Source organism: Eretmochelys imbricata, chromosome 2 (assembly GCF_965152235.1).
Source record: "Eretmochelys imbricata isolate rEreImb1 chromosome 2, rEreImb1.hap1, whole genome shotgun sequence".
NCBI classification, from domain to species: domain Eukaryota; kingdom Metazoa; phylum Chordata; order Testudines; family Cheloniidae; genus Eretmochelys; species Eretmochelys imbricata.
In genome coordinates, this window is record NC_135573.1 from 269,978,028 (window position 1) to 269,999,735 (window position 21,708).

The following is a 21,708-nucleotide window of genomic DNA, read 5'->3' on the forward strand; positions in this document are numbered from 1 at the left end:
CTCACCCAGCCAGCCCTGGAAAAACCCTGGCCCTGGAAACAGTGACTCAGGTGCCCAGCCGCTTCTTCCCAAGGATCCTGCTTCTCCCTCCCCCAGCACCTCTGACTCCTCCAGCCGTGGGGCCTGACAGCCCACCCCAGCCACCAGCAGTGAGCCTGACAACCCAACCCATCCCTCAACCCAGCCCCCAGCCATGGGGCCTGACAGCTCAACCTAGCTCCCAACCTGGGGACTCCTCAGATGGGGCATGCAGATAAACATGCAGCCACTTCTGGGGAGGGCAGAGCTTAGCTCCTTCCCAGGGGGGCGGGGGGCGAGGGGGTTGGGACAGTACAGCAGGCAGGAGCTCAGGTTTGAACGAGGGACCTCCAACTCGCTGCCTGGCCCAGCTCCCCGCAGAGGGCTCCAAACAGGAATGTGGGGCGAGGAAACCTGTCCCAATGGCTACGTACCCCACATTTGGGGTGGGCCATTCCCAGAGGGCCGTCAGTAAGTGGCTGACTCTTGGTTGGGCCTGGGGGCTCATCCCAGTGCCAGCTCAGGTCTGAGCGAAGGGGAGCCGGGGACAGCCGGGCAGTGGCGGAGGCTGCAGCTGGCAGGGGCGATGCAATCAGGCAAGGAAGGGCAGAGCTGTCCGGGGAAGGGTCCCGGCTGAGCTGACTCCGTACGTCTGGGTGGCTGCTTCTCATGGTGCCATTGTCAGAGGCCAGGGTGCTCTCTCCACCCGCCAGCCCTTGTGCCCAGTGCCTGCCTGTCCTTCGGGGGAGCTGCCCTTGGCACCCAAGCTCAGCAGGTGCGTGGAAAGGGCAGGTGCATTCCCAAGTACCCAGGGACTGGCAGCAGGTCTGGGAGCCTGGCCACGCAGCGCCCTCCGTGCCCCGCTGAGTGCTGGTGCTGGGCTCCCCGGAATGTGCCCGAGCCTGCTCCGAGACTTCCATGGGGTGGGGCTATGGGCCCCACAGGCAGTACCCAGTTCCTCCGGGGTCTTGTGGGGAGGGCAGAGGCTGGGCCTGGGCAGGCGTCATGGGCCTCCTGAGGAGTGCTGGGCACTTTCGCTGAGTCTGGCTTGGGGAGCACGTCCAGGGCTTCCCCTGGGTGTGCTCAGCCCAGCCCCAGCAGGGGCCTCATCCAGCCCCCTGGGCAGCACCGCTGGAGACACCCAGCCGCCCTGGGCGGCTGCTGCTGAGGTGTGACCAGGAAAGGGCCCAGCATGAGCCCTGCACCATCCCCTCTCCTGCACCCCGTGCAGGGCAAGAGCTGATGCCGGCTGGGCGGCAGGGGAGGGGAAGGCCCTTGGCAGTCAGTGCCACCAGGCCCAGGCCCAGGGGAGGACTCCCATGACGAGGGCTGGGTGAGTAACCCATGTGAGGGCCAGTCATCAGTCGCCACCTTCCTCCTCAGCTCCTGCCAGTCACGTGTCTGCACCTCATGGAACAAAAAATCCTGGGGAGCGTGTAACACCAGGCAGATGGGACAGTCCGGTCGCAGAGCCAGCGGCAGCTGGGTGCAGGGATCGGCAGAGCTGGGTACCGGTGGTAGCTGGACGCGGGGATCAGCGAAGCTGGGTACTGGTGATGGCTATTGGCACAGCTGGGTACCGGTGGCGGTAGGGCACGGGGATTGGCAGAGCTGGGTACTAGTGACAGCTGGACGCGGGGATCAGCGGGGGGGTCGCGGGGCCTGTGGCACGGGCGGGGGGGCGTCGCGGGGCCTGTGGGACGGGGGGGGCGTCGCAGGGGCCTGTGGGGACGGGGCGGGGGCGTCGCAGGGGCCTGTGTCACGGGGCGTGGGCGTCACAGGGGCCTGTGGGACGGGGGGTGGGCGTCGCAGGGGCCTGTGGGACAGGGGGGGGCGTCGCAGGGCCTGTGGGATGGGGGGGGGGCGTCGCGGGGCCTGTGGGACGCGGGAGGGCGTCGCAGGGGCCTGTGGCACGGGGCGGGGGCATTGCAGGGGCCTGTGGATGGGGCGGGGGCGTTGCGGGGCCTGTGGCACGGGGCGGGGGCGTCACAGGGGCCTGTGGGACGGGGGCGGGGGCGTTGTAGGGGCCTGTGGGACGGGGCGGGGGCATCGCAGGGGTCTGTGGGACGGGGCGGGGGCGTCGCGGGGCCTGTGGGACGGGGGGGGCGTCGCAGGGGCCTGTGGGACGGGGCGGGGGCGTCGCAGGGGCCTGTGGCACGGGGCGGAGGCATTGCAGGGGCCTCTGGATGGGGCGGGGGCATTGCGGGGCCTGTGGCACGGGGCGGGGGCGTCGCGGAGGCTGTGGGACGGGGCGGGGGCGTCACAGGGGCCTGTGGGACGGGGCGGGGGCGTCACAGGGGCCTGTGTCACGGGGCGGGGGCGTCACAGGGGCCTGTGGGACGGGGCGGGGGCGTTGTAGGGACCTGTGGGACGGGGTGGGGGCGTCGCAGGGGCCTGTGTCATGGGGCGGGGGGGTCGCAGGGGCCTGTGGCACGGGGCGGGGGCGTCGCGGGGCCTGTAGTACGGGGCGGGGGCGTCGTGGGGCCTGTGGAACGGGGCGGGGGGGTCGTGGGGCCTGTGGAACGGGGCGGGGGGGTCGTGGGGCCTGTGTCACGGGGCGGGGGCGTCGCAGGGGCCTGTGGGACGGGGCAGGGGGGTCGCGGGGCCTGTGGGACGGGGCGGGGGCGTCGTTGGGGCCTGTGGGACGGGGCGGGGGCGTCGCAGGGGCCTGTGGGACGGGGGGGGCGTCGCAGGGGCCTGTGGAACAGGGCGGGGGCGTCGCGGGGGCCTGTGGGACGGGGCGGGGGCGTCGCGGGGCCTGTGGGACGGGGCGGGGGCGTCGCAGGGGCCTGTGTCATGGGGCGGGGGGGTCGCAGGGGCCTGTGGGACGGGGCGGGGGCGTCGCAGGGGCCTGTGTCATGGGGCGGGGGCATCACAGGGGCCTGTGGCACGGGGCGGGGGGCGTCGCAGGGGCCTGTGGGACGGGGCGGGGGCGTCGTAGGGGCCTGTTGCACGGGGCGGGGGTGTCGCAGAGGCCTGTGGGACGGGGGGGGCGTCGCGGGGGCCTGTGGGACGGGGCGGGGGCGTCGTAGGGGCCTGTTGCACGGGGCGGGGGCGTCGCAGGGGCCTGTGGGACGGGGCGGGGGCGTCGCAGGGGTCTGTGGGGACGGGGCGGGGGCGTCACAGGGGCCTGTGACACGGGGCGGGGGGGTCGTGGGGCCTGTGGGACGGGGCGGGGGGGTCGCAGGGGCCTGTGGGACGGGGCGGGGGCGTCGCAGGGGCCTGTGTCATGGGGCGGGGGCATCACAGGGGCCTGTGGCACGGGGCGGGGGCGTCGCAGGGGCCTGTGGGACGGGGCGGGGGCGTCGTAGGGGCCTGTTGCACGGGGCGGGGGCGTCGCAGGGGCCTGTGGGACGGGGGGGGCGTCGCGGGGGTCTGTGGGACGGGGCGGGGGCGTCACAGGGGCCTGTGACACGGGGCGGGGGGGTCGTGGGGCCTGTGGGACGGGGCGGGGGGGTCGCAGGGGCCTGTGGGACGGGGCGGGGGCGTCGCAGGGGCCTGTGGGACGGGGCGGGGGCGTCGCAGGGGCCTGTGGGACGGGGCGGGGGCGTCGCGGGGCCTGTGGAACAGGGCGGGGGCGTCGCGGGGCCTGTGGCACGGGGCGGGGGCGTTGCGGGGCCTGTGGGACGGGGGGGGCGTCGCAGGGCCTGTGGCACGGGGCGGGGGTGTCGTAGGGGCCTGTGGGACGGGGCGGGGGCGTCGCGGGGGCCTGTGGCACGGGGCGGGGGCGTTGCGGGGCCTGTGGGACGGGGGGGGCGTCGCAGGGCCTGTGGGACGGGGCGGGGGCGTCGCAGGGGCCTGTGGCACGGGGCGGGGGGCGTCGCGGGGGCCTGTGGCACGGGGCGGGGGCATCGCAGGGGCCTGTGGGACGGGGGGGGCGTCGCAGGGCCTGTGGCACGGGGCGGGGGCGTCGTAGGGGCCTGTGGGACGGGGCGGGGGCGTCGCAGGGGCCTGTGGGACGGGGCGGGGGCGTTGCGGGGCCTGTGGGACGGGGCGGGGGGCGTCGCGGGGGCCTGTGGCACGGGGGTGGGGGCGTCGCAGGGGCCTGTGGGACGGGGCGGGGGCGTCGCGGGGGCCTGTGGCACGGGGCGGGGGCGTCGCGGGGCCTGTGGGACGGGGCGGGGGCGTCGCGGGGGCCTGTGGCACGGGGCGGGGGCGTCGCGGGGCCTGTGGGACGGGGCGGGGGCGTCGCAGGGGCCTGTGGGACGGGGGGGGCGTCGCGGGGGCCTGTGGGACGGGGCGGGGGCGTCGCGGGGCCTGTGGGACGGGGCGGGGGCGTCGCGGGGCTTGTGGGACGGGGCGGGGGCGTCTCAGGGGCCTGTGTCATGGGGCGGGGAGGTCGCAGGGGCTGTGGCACGGGGCGGGGGCCGTGGCGGGGCAAGTGGCACGGGGTGGGGGCCGTGGCGGAGCCAGTAGCACGGGGCGGGGGCGTCGCGGGGCCTGTGGGACGGGGCGGGGGGCGTCGCAGGGGCCTGTTTCATGGGGCGGGGGGGTCGTGGGGTCTGTGGCACGGGGCGGGGGCGTCACAGGGGCCTGTGGGACGGGGGGGGGCGTCACAGGGGCCTGTGGCACGGGGCGGGGGCGTCGCGGGGGCCTGTGGGACGGGGCAGGGGCGTCGCGGGGCCTGTGGGACGGGGCGGGGGCGTCGCGGGGGCCTGTGGCACGGGGCGGGGGCATTGCAGGGGCCTGTGGATGGGGCGGGGGCGTCGCGGGGCCTGTGGGACGGGGGGGGGGGTCGCAGGGGCCTGTGGGACGGGGCGGGGGGTCGTGGGGCCTGTGTCACGGGGCGGGGGCGTCGCAGGGGCCTGTGGGACGGGGCGGGGGCGTCGCGGGGCCTGTGGGACGGGGCGGGGGCGTCGCGGGGGCCTGTGGCACGGGGCGGGGGGGTCGCAGGGGCCTGTGGGACGGGGCGGGGGCGTCGCGGGACCTGTGGGACGGGGCGGGGGCGTCGTTGGGGCCTGTGGGACTGGGCGGGGGGGTCGTGGGGCCTGTGGAACGGGGCGGGAGGGTCGTGGGGCCTGTGTCATGGGGCGGGGGCGTCGTAGGGGCCTGTGGGACGGGGCGGGGGCGTCGCAGGGGCCTGTGGCACGGGGCGGGGGCGTGGCAGGGGCCTGTGGCACGGGGCGGGGGGCGTCGCAGGGGCCTGTGGGACGGGGCGGGGGCGTTGCAGGGGCCTGTGGCACGGGGCGGGGGGTCGCAGGGGCCTGTGGGACGGGGCGGGGGCGTCGCGGGACCTGTGGGACGGGGCGGGGGCGTCGCGGGGCCTGTGGGACGGGGCGGGGGCGTCGTGGGGGCCTGTGGCACGGGGCGGGGGCGTCGCGGGGCCTGTGGGACGGGGCGGGGGCGTCGCGGGACCTGTGGGACGGGGCGGGGGCGTCGTTGGGGCCTGTGGGACTGGGCGGGGGGGTCGTGGGGCCTGTGGAACGGGGCGGGAGGGTCGTGGGGCCTGTGTCATGGGGCGGGGGCGTCGTAGGGGCCTGTGGGACGGGGCGGGGGCGTCGTTGGGGCCTGTGGGACGGGGCGGGGGCGTCGCAGGGGCCTGTGGCACGGGGCGGGGGCGTGGCAGGGGCCTGTGACACGGGGCGGGGGCGTCGCAGGGGCCTGTGGGACGGGGCGGGGGCGTTGCAGGGGCCTGTGGGACGGGGCGGGGGCGTCGCAGGGGTCTGTGGCACGGGGCGGGGGCGTCGCAGGGGTCTGTGGCACGGGGCGGGGGCGTCGCAGGGGCCTGTATGTTATGGTCATAAGAAACACACGGGATCTTTTTCAGGGGAAAAGGCAATACACCCGCGTTTATTGAAAATACGATAGCACACGCATTCAGTCACACACACACACACACACACGTGTCCTGCAGATGGTCCTATAGTCACCAGTCACGATCCGAGGCTTTACAGGACTGAACCCAGAGTCTCATGGCAAAGCACCCCAGCTTTACGCTTGTAAGTTCCCATTTGAGTCTGTGGATTTTGCAATGTCATTCTGTAATCGTTAGTCCTTAAATGGGGTTAATCTTGGGGTTTTCCGCTTTCTCTCTTCTTTGTTGTCTCATCTTTGGTGGTGTTTGCCTCACCTCTGAGGTTGTTTATGCTGCTAACTTGTTTAGCTTCAGATACAATGGATGTTTTCTGATTGTTTCTCCAAGTCTCTCACTTCTTCTTGACCATCCGGACATTTGTGATGGCTTTCACACTCCTTAACCAGGCACACATCCTTTACTTATACCAAACAATTTTACAGAGAATTTCAAAGAGGATAACGTTTTAGAAAGGGTGATATGGTTACTAAAGGGATTACAAAAGACCCGTACACAGCTTCGTTTGCAATGCAGATAAGAAACAAGACCTTATAGCAAATACGGCAATGAAAACTTCTCCTAGAACAAAAGGTGACGGTAATCAGCCACAAGGACTGCTCTGGTCTGTTTCTGCCTTAACGTCAGTTCAGACACAGGCCGCCTGTCCGATGCGATTTTACCAGCGGCCCCGTAGGCCATTCCTTTCCGGTATTCCAATAGGGTGGCTGACAGGATATGGTTAAATCATACAGCAATAAGTTTAATTAATGCTACATTATTATTCTTAATCATTCATTCTAAATTATATAAAATACAAACATAAAATCCTACTGCTACAGGTAGCTCACAGCGGGGCCGTCGCAGGGGCCTGTAGCACAGCGCGGGGCTGCGGGGGGCTGTGTCCATGGCCCCGGGAGCTGGGGGGGACTGTGCCCATGGCCCCAGGAGCTGGGGAGGGCTGTGCCCATGGCCCCGGGAGCTGGGGAGGGCTGTGCCCATGGCCCCAGGGGCTGGGAGGGCTGTGCCCATGGCCCCGGGAGCTGGGGAGGGCTGTGCCCATGGCCCCGGGAGCTGGGGAGGGCTGTGCCCATGGCCCCGGGAGCTGCGGGGGGCTGTGCCCATGGCCCCGGGAGCTGGGGAGGGCTGTGCCCATGGCCCCGGGAGCTGGGGGGGCTGTGCCCATGGCCCCAGGGGCTGGGAGGGCTGTGCCCATGGCCCCGGGAGCTGGGGGGGCTGTGCCCAGGGCCCTGGGAGCTGGAGGGGGGGCTGTGCCCATGGCCCCGGGGACTGGGAGGGCTGTGCCCATGGCCCCAGGGGCTGGGAGGGCTGTGCCCATGGCCCCGGGGACTGGGAGGGGCTGTGCCCATGGCCCCGGGGGCTGGGAGGGCTGTGTCCATGGCCCTGGGGGTTGGTGGGGGGCTGTGCCCATGGCCCCGGGAGCTGGGGGGGCTGTGCCCAGGGCCCTAGGAGCTGGAGGGGGGGCTGTGCTCATGGCCCCGGGGGCTGAGAGGGCTGTGCCCATGGCCCCGGGGACTGGGAGGGCTGTGCCCATGGTCCCGGGGGCTGAGAGGGCTGTGCCCGTGGCCCCGGGAGCTCGGGGGGGCTGTGCCCAGGGCCCTGGGAGCTGGAGGGGGGGCTGTGCCCATGGCCCCGGGGGCTGGGAGGGCTGTGCCCATGGCCCCAGGGGCTGGGAGGGCTGTGCCCATGGCTCCGAGCTGGGGGGCGGCTCAGTCTGGCCTGTGATTTGCCCCTTAGTGAAGCTGTCGTGTTGCCAGTGGCTCCCCAGCTTGCAGCTGGGCCCTGGGCTGGGACCTAGGGGTTGCGAGGCCCCCGGCCACGTGGCCCAGGGCTGTGAGCACCGCAGGCATCCCTGCAGCTCGGGCCAGCTGCCTGCCCTCCGGCCCGGCCTGCGCTGTGAGCCAGGCCCCTCAGCACAGGTCGGAGGCAGAAACCCCTGGGTCTCGGGCGCCCCTCGGCCTCTGCTTCACGCAGGGCCTGGAGATGCCCCAAGTGCGTCGGATCCTGGCAGCAGGGAGAGCAGCTCCGGACCCCTGCTCCCTCCCCCTCCTGCCTCCTTCCCCTCCAGGCCCCCTCATTCTCCTGCCCCCGCCACCCCACTCCTACCCCCCTGCCCCACTTTCCTCCTCTGCCGAAGTTGGCAGCTGCAGGCTGTGGGGCAGGGCTCAGGTGGGGTGGGCACAGTGGTTGCTCTGTCTCAGGCTGGGGGCTCCCGGCTTGCAGTGCAAATTGAGCCTGTGCCCCAGCCTGCCCCCACGGCTGCACCGGCGTGCGCTGGCTGGGGACCCCGCTCCCACTCGCTGCCCTGCTGCGTTTCTCTTGGCGCCTGCTCTGTCTTTCAGGGCCTTGGGGCCAAGACAAACCTGGCTGGAGCCTCCACCCTGCACGCAGCCAGTCCCTCTGTTTTCCTTTGCTCACTGCCTCTGCCCTCCTGCCGCCCGGCCTGGCCAGTGCCCACCTCTCCCCCTGCCTGGGAGCGCAGCCGTGGGGCCAGAGACCTTGCCCCACACAGCACGGCTGTCCCTCCGTGGGGGAGCGTGAGGGGGAGCCACAGCACATGGGGTCCCATCCGCATGCCCCCAGAGTGCGGCCTCCTCTGGGGTGGGGCCCAGGGCGGTGGGGATGTCTGGGATCCTCTGGGTTGTGAGTGTGGCTCCCGGAAGCCCCCTCTTCAGAGTTGGGGCTGGAGCTGCGGGGAGGGGGAAGCCAGGCCAAGGCCCTGACTGGCATGGCTGTATGTGACCCAGGCCCCTCCTCTGCTCTTCCCCTGCCCAGGTGATGCTGCCCCGCCATCGCCTTCTGAGCCCGAGTGAGAAAGAGAAAGGTTAACGGGGCCAGGCACCAGCTACTCGGCCTGCGCCATGAGCCGCTCCCAGGTTTCCTCCGGGATTCACCACATCGTCTCCTCTGCCTTCGAGAGCGTAAGTAGGAGGTGTGGACGGCTGGATCTACCCCGGGACCACTGGGCAGAGGCAGCGGCCGAGCCGTGGGGCCCAAGTGCAAAGCCTGGAGCTGCCCTGGGACTAGAGGGCAGAGCCAGCGGTCGAGCTGTGGGGTCCACGTGCAAAGCCTGGAGCTCCTGGAGCTGCCCGGGACCAGAGGGCAGAGCCGGCGGCTGAACTGTGGGACCCATGTGCAGAGCCTCGGGGTCCTGGAGCGGTGCTGGGACGCTCGGGGCTGCCCCCATGTGAGCAGCTGCCATCCAGTGTTTTGCCGGTGACTGGGCCCAGCAAGCTCGGCCCAGGGACCTGTATCCTCTGGCCCTGCTGGCAGGGTCACCCGATGCCCTGTGGAGGGCTGAGGATCAGCCCCAGAGAGGGTCCCTGTCACGAACCCACAGGCTCGGGGCTGCGCCCCCCAGCTTTGGAACTGTCTCTGGGAGGCCTCTTCACTGTGCCAGCCTCCCTGGGGGTCCCACTCTTTCAGGGTGAGCCGCGCGGTCTCACTGCCCCCTAGACTCGCCCTCTGGGCCTGCAGCTCCCCGCACGCCTCCGCGAGCTCCGGGCAGCGAGTCCCCCAGAGACAGCCCCTGAGGGAGACTCGGCCGCTGTGCAGGGATCAGGGCCCCTCGCCCAGCCCCTGGAGGGACCCTCCCAGTGCGGGCACAGCTGGGTTCAGTTGTTAGCTGGTGCCCAGCCTAGGGGCCTTTAGGGCAGCCTGGGGCAATGAAGGGTCAAGCAGGGTCCGTCCTGGCCAGCCCCGAGCCCAGCCCGGCTGTGGGGAACCCTCGGGTCTGGCTCTGTCTGTCTGGGCGGCCTCCTTGGTCAGACTCTAGGTGGGAGCCCCGACTCCTTCCAGCCTCCGACTCTTGTCCCCACCTTCTCGCTCCCAGCCCCGAGTTCTCCAGTGGGGATCCTTGTTCCGCTCCCCCCTGCGGGGGCGAGGTCCATCCCCCTTGGGGTCATGGGCTCCTGGGTGTCCCTATCCGGGTGCTTGGATTTGCCGTTCTCATGCTTCACTGAGATGGGGACTGGGCCCATCCAGGGGACACCCGCCCCTGTGTCTTTATACGGCCCTGAGAACAGACAGGCCCCTGAGAGCAGACTCTGCCCCGGCCTGGCACTGGGGGGGGCTGTGCTGGGGGGGCAGCCCCGGCCTGGGACTGGGGGGGGCTGTGCTGGGGACAGGGTGGCAGGGCTGGGGCGCTGTGCCGGGGGGTTACATGCCGTGTTTCACCCTGGGTGGCGGTGGGCTCGGTTCAGCGTTTGCCTGGAGCCCCCCCGGCGTTGATGGGGCCCCGCTCTGGCTCGTGGCTCTGTCGCTCTGTCGCTTGCCGCGCCCAAGCCCGGCCACCCCAGCGCCTGCCCCGCACGGAAGCTGGTTGTCGGGTTATCGCCTCGGCGCATCTGCAGGTAGCGGGTTAATGATTCACCCTGGGAGCCCAGCCAGTGGGTGCCTGGCCCGGGCCGTTGGGCCAGCTCCCCATTGCTGAGGCAACAGCCGGCACGTGATGCGGGATGGGGCCTGCCGCGCGCCCTCCTGCCCCTCCGGCCGCCTCTGGGCGAGTCCTGCTGCCATGGACTTTCTGTTGGGCTGCCAGGTAGGACGCACCTGCTCCCTGGGCCCGGGAGAGGAGCTGCCACGCCTGGCATTTTCCTCCTGCAGCTCCTGGCGCACACCGTGCTGTGGGGGCTGCTGGGGGAGCCCCAGGGCAGGGCTGTGCCCACAGGGTCTCCCTACACCTCTGTTCCCCTCCCCAGAGACCGGCCAGAGCCAGCAGCACAGAGCGTGTCTGGCCCCCTTCACGCTGGCTGGGGGCTGTTCTGGGCTGGGCGAGCCGATGGCAGGGCCTGGCTGGGCTTATGGATGGGGCAGTGAGACAGGGAGGAGAAGGTGGAGGAGCTGGGGTGTGGGGCTATGGGAAGAGGTGGGACAGCAAGGGAGGATGTGGGGCACAATAGTGGGGCTCAGGCGGGGCTGGGCAGTAAGGATGTGGGGCAGGGCAGTGTGGTGGGCTGGGCAGTGAGAATGTGGGGCGAGGCAGTGAGGCAGGCAGTGGGGTGGGCAGAGGAGTGAGAATGTGGGGCAGGCAGTGGGGTGGACTGGGCAGTGAGGATGTGGGGAAGAGCAGTGAGCTGGGCTGGGTAGTGAGGAAGTGGAGCAGGACAATAAGGATGTGGGGCAGGCAGTGGGGTGGGCTGGGCAGTTGTAATATGGGGCAGGTAGTGGGGTGGGCAGGACAGTGAGGATGTGGGGCAGGCAGTCGGGTGGGCTGGGTAGTCCAGATGGGGAGCAGGCAGTGGGGCTGGGGGCTGGGCTGGACAGTAAGGATGTGGGGCAGGCAGTGGGGTGGCCTGGGCAGTGAGGATGTGGGGCAGGCAGTGGGGTGGGCTGGACAGTGAGGATGTGGGGCAGGGCAGTGGGGCTGGGAGCTGGGCTAGGCAGTGAGGATGTGGGGCAGGGCAGTGGGGCTGGGAGCTGGGCTAGGCAGTGAAGATGTGGGGCAGGCAGTGGGGTGGGCAGGGCAGTGAGGATGTGGGGCAGGCAGTGGGGCTGGGGGGAGGTTGGGGTTGCGGTGGGGGCGGGGTCACTGAGTGTTGCAGCTGGTTCAGGACAGCAGGGGTTGTTCCGGGTCACGGCGGGGGTTGGATGGGGAGAGATCGGGGGTCACAGTGGGGTGAGGCAGGGAGGTTAGGGGTCACGGCAGGGGTGGGATGCGGAGAGGTCGGAGGTCACGGCAGGGATGGGGTGGGGATGTCAGGGGTCACGGTGGGGGTGGGATGGAGAGGTCTGGGGTCGAAGTGGGGTGGGGCAGGGAGGTCTGAGGATGCGGTGGGGGTGGGTTGGGGAGAGGTCAGGGGTCACGGCGGGGGTGGGGGGGATGTCTGGGGTCACAGTGGGGTGGGTTGGGGAGAGGTTGGTGTCACGGCGGGGATGGGGTGGAGATGTCGGGGGTCGCAGTGGGGCGGGGCAGGGAGTTCTGGGGACACAGCAGGGGTGGGTTGGGGAGAGATCGGGGGTCATGGTGGGGATGGGGTAGGGATGTTGGGGGTCGCAGTGGGGTGGGGGAGGGAGATCTGGGGTAATGGCGGGAAAGGGGCAGGGAGGTTGTGGGACACAGCAGGGGTGGGTTGGGGAGAGGTCAGGGGTCACGGCGGGGGTGGGGGGGATGTCTGGGGTCACAGTGGGGTGGGTTGGGGAGAAGTTGGTGTCACGGCGGGGATGGGGTGGAGATGTCGGGGGTCGCAGTGGGGCGGGGCAGGGAGTTCTGGGGACACAGCAGGGGTGGGTTGGGGAGAGGTCGGGTGTCATGGTGGGGATGGGGTAGGGATGTCTGGGGTCGCAGTGGGGTGGGGCAGGGAGGTCTGGGGACGTGGTGGGGTGGGGTGGGGATGGCAGGGAGGGAGGGGTGAATGTGGGGCGGCAGGGTGGGGAGGCAGGAGGGGTCACAGTGGGGTGGGGCAGGGAGGTCTGGGGGTGGGTTGGGGAGAGGTCAGGAGTCACGGCGGGGTTGAGGGGGATGTCTGGGGTCACAGTGGGGTGGGTTGGGGAGAGGTTAGGGAGAGGTTGGGGTCACAGTGGGGATGGGGCAGAGATGTCGGGGGTCGCAGTGGGGTGGGGCAGGGAGTTCTGGGGACACAGCTGGGGTGGGTTGGGGAGAGATCGGGGGTCATGGTGGGGATGGGGTAGGGATGTTGGGGGTCGCAGTGGGGTGGGGCAGGGAGGTCTGGGGTCATGGCGGGTATGGGGCGGGGAGGTTGTGGGACACAGCAGGGGTGCGTTGGGGAGAGGTCAGGGCTCACAGTGGGGTGGGGCAGGGAGGTCTGGGGACATGGTGGGGGTGGGCTGGGGAGAGGTCAGGGGTCACGGCAGGAGTGGGGGGGATGTCTGGGGTCACAGTGGGGTGGGGCAGGGAAGTCTGGGGACGTGGTGGGGATGGGTTGGGGGGAGGTCAGGGGTTATGGCTGGGGTAGGATAGGGATGTCGGGGGTCACAGTGGGGTGAGGCAGGGAGGTCTGGGGATGTGGTGGGGTGGGGAGGGGATGGCGGGGAGGGAGGGGTCAATGTGGGGTCACGGCAGGGTGGGGAGGCGGGAGGGCTGCACGTCAGGCTCTCGTGGGGACAATGATGGGGTGGGGGCAGCGCGGGTGGGCTGGGGGCACTGCCTTCCCCCCACAGCCCCTCTGCACCCCTCTTTGGGAAGGGCCGTGTCCCGGGGCAGATGCTCCCTCCAGGGCCAGGGGTGGGGCCAGGACCCACAGCTGTTTCCTCCCTTGGCTAGTGCCCATGCCAGACCTCAGGAGAAGGGGGCACCTGCCCGCAGCACTGCACCCCTGGGTGAAGGGGGACCTGACCCCCCACTGCACCCCTGGGTGAAGGGGGGCCTGCCCCTGCCAGCACAGCACCCTTGGGAGAAGGGACCTGGTCACCCATAGCGCAGCATAGCCGGGGAGAGCGGGGCCCTGCAGTCAGGCCCTCAGCGGGGTGGGGGCTCTGGGGGCCCCTCTCCGGCCCCATGGGGGCGGGGGAGTCCCGGGGCAGGCGTGGGACTCACCCGGAGATGCTCTTGGCGAGCCCGGGGAGAGCCGCTCCCGCGCAGAGGGCACCTTCAGGCGTGTGCCGGAGCTGGCGGCCGGCGGCCCCGGCGCGGGGAGCCTCCGTCAATATTTGGAGTGGCACCGAGGGAAGGAGCCGCCTGTCGCCTCCCGCTGCTCCCGTCCCTCCCGCGGCCGCGACCTTCCCGAGTCGGCAGAGCCCCATAAAGCTCAGCGCCGGCTGCCTGGCCGGCGGGGCCGGAGCGGGGCGCAGGGAGCAGCAGCAGCCCCTCAGCCCCTGTCCCCACGCTGCCCGGCGGCCCCCCCATGGCTCAGGTAGGAGGGGGCAGGGCCCCCCGGCCGCAGTGCGGGGAGCAGCCACCTCCGGCAGGGGGTGCGGCAGCCTGAGCCACACGAGCTGGGCTGGGGGGGTGGAGGGGAGAGGAGATGCGGGGCTCCATCGTTGGGGGAGAATGAGACGCAGGGCTCCATCGCTGCGGGGATTGGAGGAGAGATGAGACGCAGGGCTCCATCACTGGGGGTTGGGGGGCTGGAGGGGAGAGGAGACGTAGGGCTCGGTGGCTGGGAGGGGCGGAGGGGGAGACAAGATATGTGGGGCTCGGTCGCCAAGGGAGAAGGGGAGAGGAGACATGTGGGCCTCGGTCGCTGAGGGAGGAGGGGAGAGGAGACGTAGGACTCAGTGGCTGAGGGGGTGGAGGGGGAGACAAGACATGTGGGGCTCGGTCGCTGAGGGAGGAGGGGAGAAGAGACATGTGGGGCTCGGTCGCTGTGTGGGGCAGAGGGGGAGACGAGACGTGTGGGGCTCGGTCGCCGAGGGAGGAGGGGAGAGGAGACGTATGGGGCTCGGTCGCTGTGTGGGGCAGAGGGGGAGACGAGACGTGTGGGGCTCGGTCGCCGAGGGAGGAGGGGAGAGGAGACGTGTGAGGCTCGGTTGCTGTGTGGGGCAGAGGGGGAGACGAGACGTGTGGGGCTCGGTCGCCGAGGGAGGAGAGGAGAGGAGACGTATGGGGCTCGGTCGCTGTGTGGGGCAGAGGGGGAGATGAGACGTGTGGGGCTCGGTCGCCGAGGGAGGAGGGGAGAGGAGATGCAGGGCTCGGTCGCCGGGGGGTGGGCAGACGGGGAGACGAAACCTGTGGGGCTCCATCACTGGGTGGGGGGTTGCTGCCCCAGTATGGCAGGCTGAGCGGGGAGCAATGCTGCAGCCAGCCCCGCAGGTCCCCCCGGAGGGCAGAGACCTGTGGTCCCTCCTGCCGGGACTCGGGGCACGGGGGCCCAGCCCTGCATTGTGGGGTCCAGAGGGGAGCTGGGGTGTCAGGCCCCCCCGGGGCACTGATCCCCCCCCGCTGGGCCAGGCTGATCTCTGCCTGGCTGGGATGGAGCCGGTCACCGCTCCGCTCTGGGCCCCCACCGCACAGGGACTCCAAACCCCCGGGCAGGGCGGGCTCTCCGGGCTGCCTCGTGGGGCAGCGTCCGCCGGGCCTGGCACCTCGGGTACCGGCTGTGCGGAGCGTGTGACCGGCCTGGCTTCAGTGCAGCCGGCACTGGGCCGTGACCCCTCGGGGCCTGAGCAGGGGCTGGGGCTGGGGCTGGGGCTGGGGCTGGGGCTGGCTGGGGCGTACTCGGAAGGGAGACTCAGCAGGGCAGCCAGGCTGCTGCAGGGGACGCTGGGCTGGACAGGCTCTGGCCCGGCAGTGCTGGCCTCAATGCCCCAGTGCCGTTCGAGGGGCGCTGGGCTGCGGGGCGGGGGTTCGGCAGGGGCCGCTGGGCTGCGGGGCGGGGGCTCGGCAGGGGGTGGGGGCTGCGGGCTGCGGGGAGCGGGGGCTCAGCAGGGTGCAGGGGCTGCAGGGCGGGGGCTCGGCAGGGGGTGGGGGCTGCGGGGTGCTGGGCTGCGGGGTGCTGGGCTGCGGGGTGGGGGCTCGGCCGGGGACGGGGGCTCGGCCAGGGGCTGTCGCGGCGGGGCTGCGGGGAGCGGGGCGGGGCCTCAGCAAGGGGTGGGGGCTGTGGGGAGATGGGTGGGGGCTCGGCAGGGGGCAGGGGCTTGGCAGGGGCGGGGGCTGCGGGGCGGGGGCTCGGCTGGGGATGGGGGCTTGGCCGGGGGCGGTCGCGGTGGGGCTGTGGCGCTGATCCGGGGCATCTCTCGGCCCTGTGTTTCCCCAGCCGGAGGCGGAGGCCCTGGGCCCCAGCTCGCCCACGGCGGTGGAGGAGGAGGAGACTGACCTGAACAAGACGCTGGGCGTGGAGCGCTTCGAGGAGATCCTGCACGACTCGCACCCGCGCAACGGGGAGGAGGCCGGCCGGAGCTACAGCGAGGAGGACTTTGAGTGTGAGAGAGGGCGGGGAGGGGCAGGGCAGGGCGTCCGGGGCCAGTGCAGGGGCAGGGCGCAGAGGACACGGCCCGTGGGGGCGGCCCCAGGCTGGTTCATTGGCTCCTGGGCGCCGGTGGGGAGATGCTCCGGCCTGGCAGCGCCGTGGGGCACCTGGGCCACGCTAGTGCCGGGCGGGCGGCTGATGGCATGTGGGTGCTGTGGAGGTGGGGGCAGCCCGGGGGCATGGTGTGGCGAGGCGGGGAGGCAGGCAGGGTCTGGCCCCAGCTCGGTGCCCATGCCCATGCCTTCTGTTCCTCCCAGATCACCGCCAGTCGTCCCACCACATTCACCACCCCCTCTCCACGCACCTGCCCCCTGATGCCCGCAGGAAGAAGGGGGGGCAGAAGGGCAAGAAGAAGCGGCGCCGGGCGTCCGTTCCAGGGGAGACTCCCACCATCGAGGAGGCGGAGGAGGATGAGGATGACACCTGTGACACGGAGCCAGAGCGGTCGGCCGAGGACCTGCCCGGGGGGATCCAGGTACAGGGCTGGGGGCCCAGCAGGGAGCGGGAGGGGTCAGCTGGAGCAGTGAGGGGGGCCCAGAGGAGGGGCTCTGGCAGCCAGGGCTGGGGCCACAAGGGCAGGACCCCCAGACCCTGCTGTCGCCGCCGGTGCCCCAAGCCATGTCCCTTCTCAGTTCTTCTTGCAGGAGGATGAGGCTGCCGAGCGCCGCCCAGAGGAGCCCACAACCCCAACGTTTCTGCCGAGCTCCCCCATGGAGCTGTTGGGGGCTGCAGTTACGGACCCCAAGGGGGCTGGGTGAGTGAGCATCTGGGGACCGGCTGCACGGAGCAGAGCGGCAGGGGTCTTGGCACAGGGGCATCTGGGCGCTGGGGCTCAAGGGCTCCTCGGCTGCTCGCGGTGGGGCTGGGCACTGCCCCAGGGGGCTGGTGGCAGGGCCCAGCCCGGGACCCCAGCTCTGAGGCAGGTGTCTGTTCCAGCCCCAGGGCCGAGGAGGACCGTGGGCCCGATGGGCCCAGTGCAGACGAGCCCAGCTGCCCAGGCCGCCCCGTTGCCAAGTCCCAGCTGGGGCACCGGAGCTACAACCTGAACGAGAGGCGGCGCATTGGCAGCATGACGGGAGTGGAGCAGGCCCAGTACCAGAAGGTGCCCACGGATGAATCGGAGGCCCAGACCCTGGCCTCAGCCGACCTGGACTACATGAAGAGTGAGTGCCCCAGGCCCTGGCCAGGGAGGAGGGGCGTGGGCCGGGGACATGGCCCCGAGCTGATCTGTGTGGATGGTGCAGCATCGGGGCACCAGCTGTGTAGGGCAGGGACTGTCTCTGGACTGGGTGTGTTCAGCCCCTGGCACAGAGGGGTGCTGGGGTGGGGTGGCCACGTGGGCGCGATGGGAATACAATCAGTGGAGCTCCTCGCCAAGCCAGGCCAGGGGGAGCCACCCACAGGCTGCGTGTCACCGGTACCCCGGGGGCCAGGCTTCATGTGGGGGCCCCACAGCCTGACTGAGCCTCCCTGGTGGATCCCCTGTGCTGGGCCAGGGAAACTCGCTGCCCCCCTGGACACCCCTCTCCACACACACACACACATTGCACTCATGCAGCACAGACAGGATGCCTCAGCACCACGGCCTGGGGCAGCCGCTGGGCAGCTCTGCAGCGTTTCCCCTGCAGGAGCTGGGCCTGGGGCAGCCGGACAGCTGGGGCAGGTGTGCGATCCCACATGCCCCTCCCGCCGGCGGGCAGCAACCAGCGGCTCCCTCGCCTGCGCCAACAGGAGGAGAAGTGGCGGCGGAGAAATGCCTCCAGCTTCCCCCAGCGCCAGGCTCAGCACCGCTGCCTGTCTCCCCGCAGGCCACAGGTTCGAGGACGTGCCTGGGGTCCGACGGCACCTGGTCCGCAAGAGCGCCAAGGGTCAAGTCGTGCACGTCAGCAAAGACCACGCGGAGCCGAGCGCCCGGCACAGGAAACACGACCGGCAGCCACACGAGGTGACTGGGGTGGGGCCAACGGGGTAGGGGATGGGGGGGGGCCACAGGGAGCAGGGGATGGGGGTCATGGGGGGGATGGGCACCATGAGGGCCAGGGGATGGGGTTGCAGGGGCCGGGGTGCATGGTGGGGCGGAGCTGGGGAATGGAGTGCCATGGGGGGAAGGGGAAAGGTTTGGGGTCCATGGGGGGGGCAGGGTCTGGGAAATGGGGTCCCATGGGGGGGCAGGGGCTGGGGGCTGGGCACTGTGGGGGCCGGGCTGTGGGCTGGGATCCGTGCAGGGGCTGGAGTACATGGGGGGCAGGGGCTGGGGGACGGGCACCAGGGGCAAGGGTCTGGCAGCCGTCCAAGCGGACCCCAGCCCCACCCCCTGAGTCCCACGGACCCTACCTCTGCCCTGGCAGGTCTTTGTGGAGCTGAATGAGCTGGTGGTGGACAAGAACCAGGAGCTGCAGTGGAAGGAGACAGCACGCTGGATCAAGTTCGAGGAAGATGTGGAGGAGGAGACCGATCGCTGGGGGAAGCCCCATGTGGCCTCCTTGAGCTTCCGCAGCCTGCTGGAGCTGCGCAAGACCCTCTCCCATGGTAGGTGGGAGGGGTGCAGCCAGGGGTGGGAGGTCCCGGCCAGGCCTGGCTGCGGCTCGGGCGGATGGGTAGAGCGGGGTGGCACCTCGGCCTCTCTGCTTAGCCCTCGGCTCTGCCCCCAGGGGCCGTGCTCCTGGACCTGGACCAGAAGACGTTGCCGGGGGTGGCACACCAGGTGGTGGAGCAGATGATCATCTCAGACCAGATCCGGGCTGAGGACCGCGCCAACATACTGCGGGCACTGCTGCTAAAGCACAGGTGACCTGCCCGCGCGCCCTGGGGCCTGGAGAGGGAATCGCCCCAGGCTAGCGCCATGCGGCTGCTCACTCCCTGCTGGGGCCTGGCGTGGTCTCTGGGGCCTGGGGGAGGGAGCCGTGTGCACACACCCAGCCCCCTGGGGCCTCGAGCCAAGTGCCAGGGCCGCCCGACTGTCCCACTGGCGAGTGCCTGTTACGCTCCCGGGCATCACTTGGGGCGAAGCCCAAGGCTGTGCTGGCGTGGTGGGTGCAGGCTCTTTGCCCCACCCACACCCAGTCTGAGAGCAGGCTGCAGACGTCTGCGGCCCGTCAGGGCCCTGGCCGGTTTGAAGGGGGCTCAGGGAGAAGGGAGGGGGAGGCGGCCCCCCGCTGAGGTCTGTGCTAGCGGATGCTCCAGGGAGACCCCAAGTCCCAGCGTGCAGCGCGCTGGCCGGCCGGAGAATGGCCGGCCGGGGCCCAGAGTCCCTGGCGCGCGCAGGCGGCAGACCCTTCCCCTGGCTTCGTCCTGCAGCCACCCGAGTGACGAGAAGGATTTCTTCCCCCGCAACATCTCAGCCGGCAGCCTGGGCTCCCTGCTGGTGCATCACCACAGCGCCAACCACGTGGGCGAGGGCAGCGAGCCCACGGTCACCGAGCCCCTCATCGGCGCCCACCCTGCTGAACATGAGGCCAGGGTCGAGGTGGAGCGGGAGGTGAGTGGGGGCCTGGGTGCTGCGTGCCCGAGTACCCTCTTCCTGAGCCCCCAGGACCCCCTGGGCCCTCTTCTGCCTTCCTGACCCCCCCAGGGCCCCTTGTCCGCCTTCCTGACCTCCACGGGGCCCCTCATCCTCCTTCCTGAGCCCCCGTCCCCTTTCCTGACCTCCCCAGGGCCCCTCATCCCCCTTCCTGAGCCTCACCCCCACCAAGAGCTATTGCCCCCCCTTGCTGAGCACCACTGAGGCCCCTTGTCCCCTTTCCTGATCCACCCAACCGCCCTGTAATGATGCTGCCTTTGGCGGGACACTTCTGAGAGTGTCAATTCAGGACAAATTGCTTAGAGAAGGGCAGTTACAGCCCCAAACTGGAGTTCCTTTACTATTAAGGAAAACCCCCAACCAGCCAGCCAGAGAAGACTTTGGTTTTACCCCACTGGCTAGCCACAAATCATACAAGCAATTCCCTTAGACACTCCCGTTTCCCAGTATCACCACCAGGGCCACTCGTTATGGGGACGAATGGTTATGAAAACCAATACCCCAGTAAAAGAAGAAAGGTTCTCTCGATCCTGAAGGACCAAGCCCCAGACCCAGGTCAATATACAAGTCAGATCTTGCCCACAAATCACGTGTTCACAATCCTTTAGAATCTAAAATCTAAAGGTTTATTCATAAAAGGGAAAAGATAAAGACGAGAGCTAGAATGGGTTAAACGGAATCAATGACACACAGCAATGGCAAAGTTCTTGCTTCAGGCTTGTAGCAGTCATGGAATAAACTGCGGGTTCAAATCAGGTCTTTGGAGAACATCCCCAGCTGGGATGGGTCTTTCAGTCCTTGGTTCAAAGCTTCAGCGTAGCAAAGTCCCTCCAGAGGTAGGAAGCAGGACTGAAGACAAGATGGAGATGTGGCATCAGCCTTTTATAGACTTTTCCAGGAGTAAGAACCCCTCTGTGTTCTTACTGTGGAAAATTACAGCAGAATGGAGTTTGGAGTCACATGGGCAAGTCCCTGCATACTTTGCTGAATCGCAAGGCGTGTCTGCCTTCTCGCAATGGGTCAGTTGTATCGCTGATGGTTCTTAATGGGTCATCCAGCAGGCTGGGCAGAGCTGACACCAACTTGTCTGGGGTGTCAATCAGAAGCACAGCACACATTTGAACTACAGACAGGATAGAGCCAATATTCATAACTTTAACTACAAAAATGATACCCACATATAGACAGCATAATCATAACCAGCCAACCATAACTTGTCAATGGGCAGGTCTTCACTACCCACCCGGATCGGCAGGTAGTGATCGATTTATTGGGGATTGATTTATCGCGTCTTGTCTAGATGCGATAAATCGATCCCTGAACGTGCTTCCCGTCGACTTGCCGACGTTCTCACGGCCAGGTAAGTCGACCTAAGGTCCGCCGACTTCAGCTCTGCTATTCGCGTAGCTGAAAGTTGGGTATCTTAGGTCACCCCTCCCCCAGTGTAGACTAGGGCATAGACACCTTATTTGACCCCCCTTATACAAGATTTGGTGCCACTACAGGACCTTGGTTGCAATAATGATCTATACGGTCCCAGCTTATGTCAATAACATCACACTCCCATAGAGTAGTTCAAAGGGAGCGAACTCTGTAGACTCTTGGGGCACACTCCTGTATGCGTACAATAGATCCAGCAGCATAACATCCCTGTCATTCTGGTGTCTATCCATGTACATCTTCAACATAGACTTCAGGGTCCCATTGAACCTTTCCACCAGACCATTAGTTTGGGGGTGGTAGGGAGCAGCTTTCAGGTGCTTCACCCCACATAATTCCCACAACTGCTTGAAAAGCACAGACATAAAATTAGAGCCACAGTCAGACACTATTTCCTTGGGAAAACCCGCCATGCTAAAGAGAGAGAACAAGGCCGTTGCCACTGTCTCTGCCTCAATATTACACAATGCGACAGCCTCAGTGTATCTGGTAGCAAAATCTACCAGCACACGGATGTATTTCTTCCCATTCCTGGAAGGTTTTGGGAGTGGTCCCACAATATCCACAGACACCCTGGCACAAGCCTCCCCAATAATGGGCAGAGGCTGGAGGGGCCCCTTGCTAGGCCCCCTTAACCCCTTACGCTTCTGGCACAGTTCACAGCTCCTGCGGTACTCTCAGTGACCTTCAATAAATCGATCACTGCGATAACTCTCAGGTACCACAAGCTGTTTGCGAACTCCTGTTTGGGAATGCTTCCTTCCCCTAGGAGGCTCCCTATACAACAGCATGAAAAACCTGCCTCTCTTCACTAGCTGGGATCTGACTTTGAGCATCATTCCTGGCTCTCTCTAGTGATATATCACTCCGCTGGGCCATAATGAATTCCTTCTGAGTTTCATTTGAATTCAGAACCACCTCCGATATCTCAGACAAATCCTCGCCTGACTCAGCCTGAGAGACACTCTGTCTGTTTGCAGTCCTCCTCACTGCCATCCATTAGGGTATCTGCCACAGACCCAAACTCTCTTTGCAACCTGGTTACCACATTA

The 21,708-nt window shown here is 68.7% G+C and overlaps 1 protein-coding gene across 4 annotated transcripts in view; it reads left to right on the forward strand.

The window, feature by feature from the left end:
• SLC4A2 (solute carrier family 4 member 2) overlaps positions 1-21,708 on the forward strand; it is a 104,162-nt gene that overhangs the window by 56,805 nt on the left and 25,649 nt on the right. For 3 of the 4 annotated variants that reach the window (XM_077808642.1, XM_077808641.1, XM_077808643.1), the window contains 9 exons: positions 8,606-8,751; positions 15,484-15,649; positions 15,954-16,171; positions 16,329-16,450; positions 16,633-16,859; positions 17,505-17,641; positions 18,045-18,225; positions 18,348-18,483; positions 18,994-19,174. In XM_077808642.1, the coding sequence (XP_077664768.1) occupies positions 8,692-8,751; positions 15,484-15,649; positions 15,954-16,171; positions 16,329-16,450; positions 16,633-16,859; positions 17,505-17,641; positions 18,045-18,225; positions 18,348-18,483; positions 18,994-19,174 (1,428 nt within the window). In that variant the 5' untranslated portion in view covers positions 8,606-8,691. The remainder of the gene's footprint in view (positions 1-8,605; positions 8,752-15,483; positions 15,650-15,953; positions 16,172-16,328; positions 16,451-16,632; positions 16,860-17,504; positions 17,642-18,044; positions 18,226-18,347; positions 18,484-18,993; positions 19,175-21,708) is intronic. The other variant, XM_077808644.1, reaches the window with a different exon arrangement.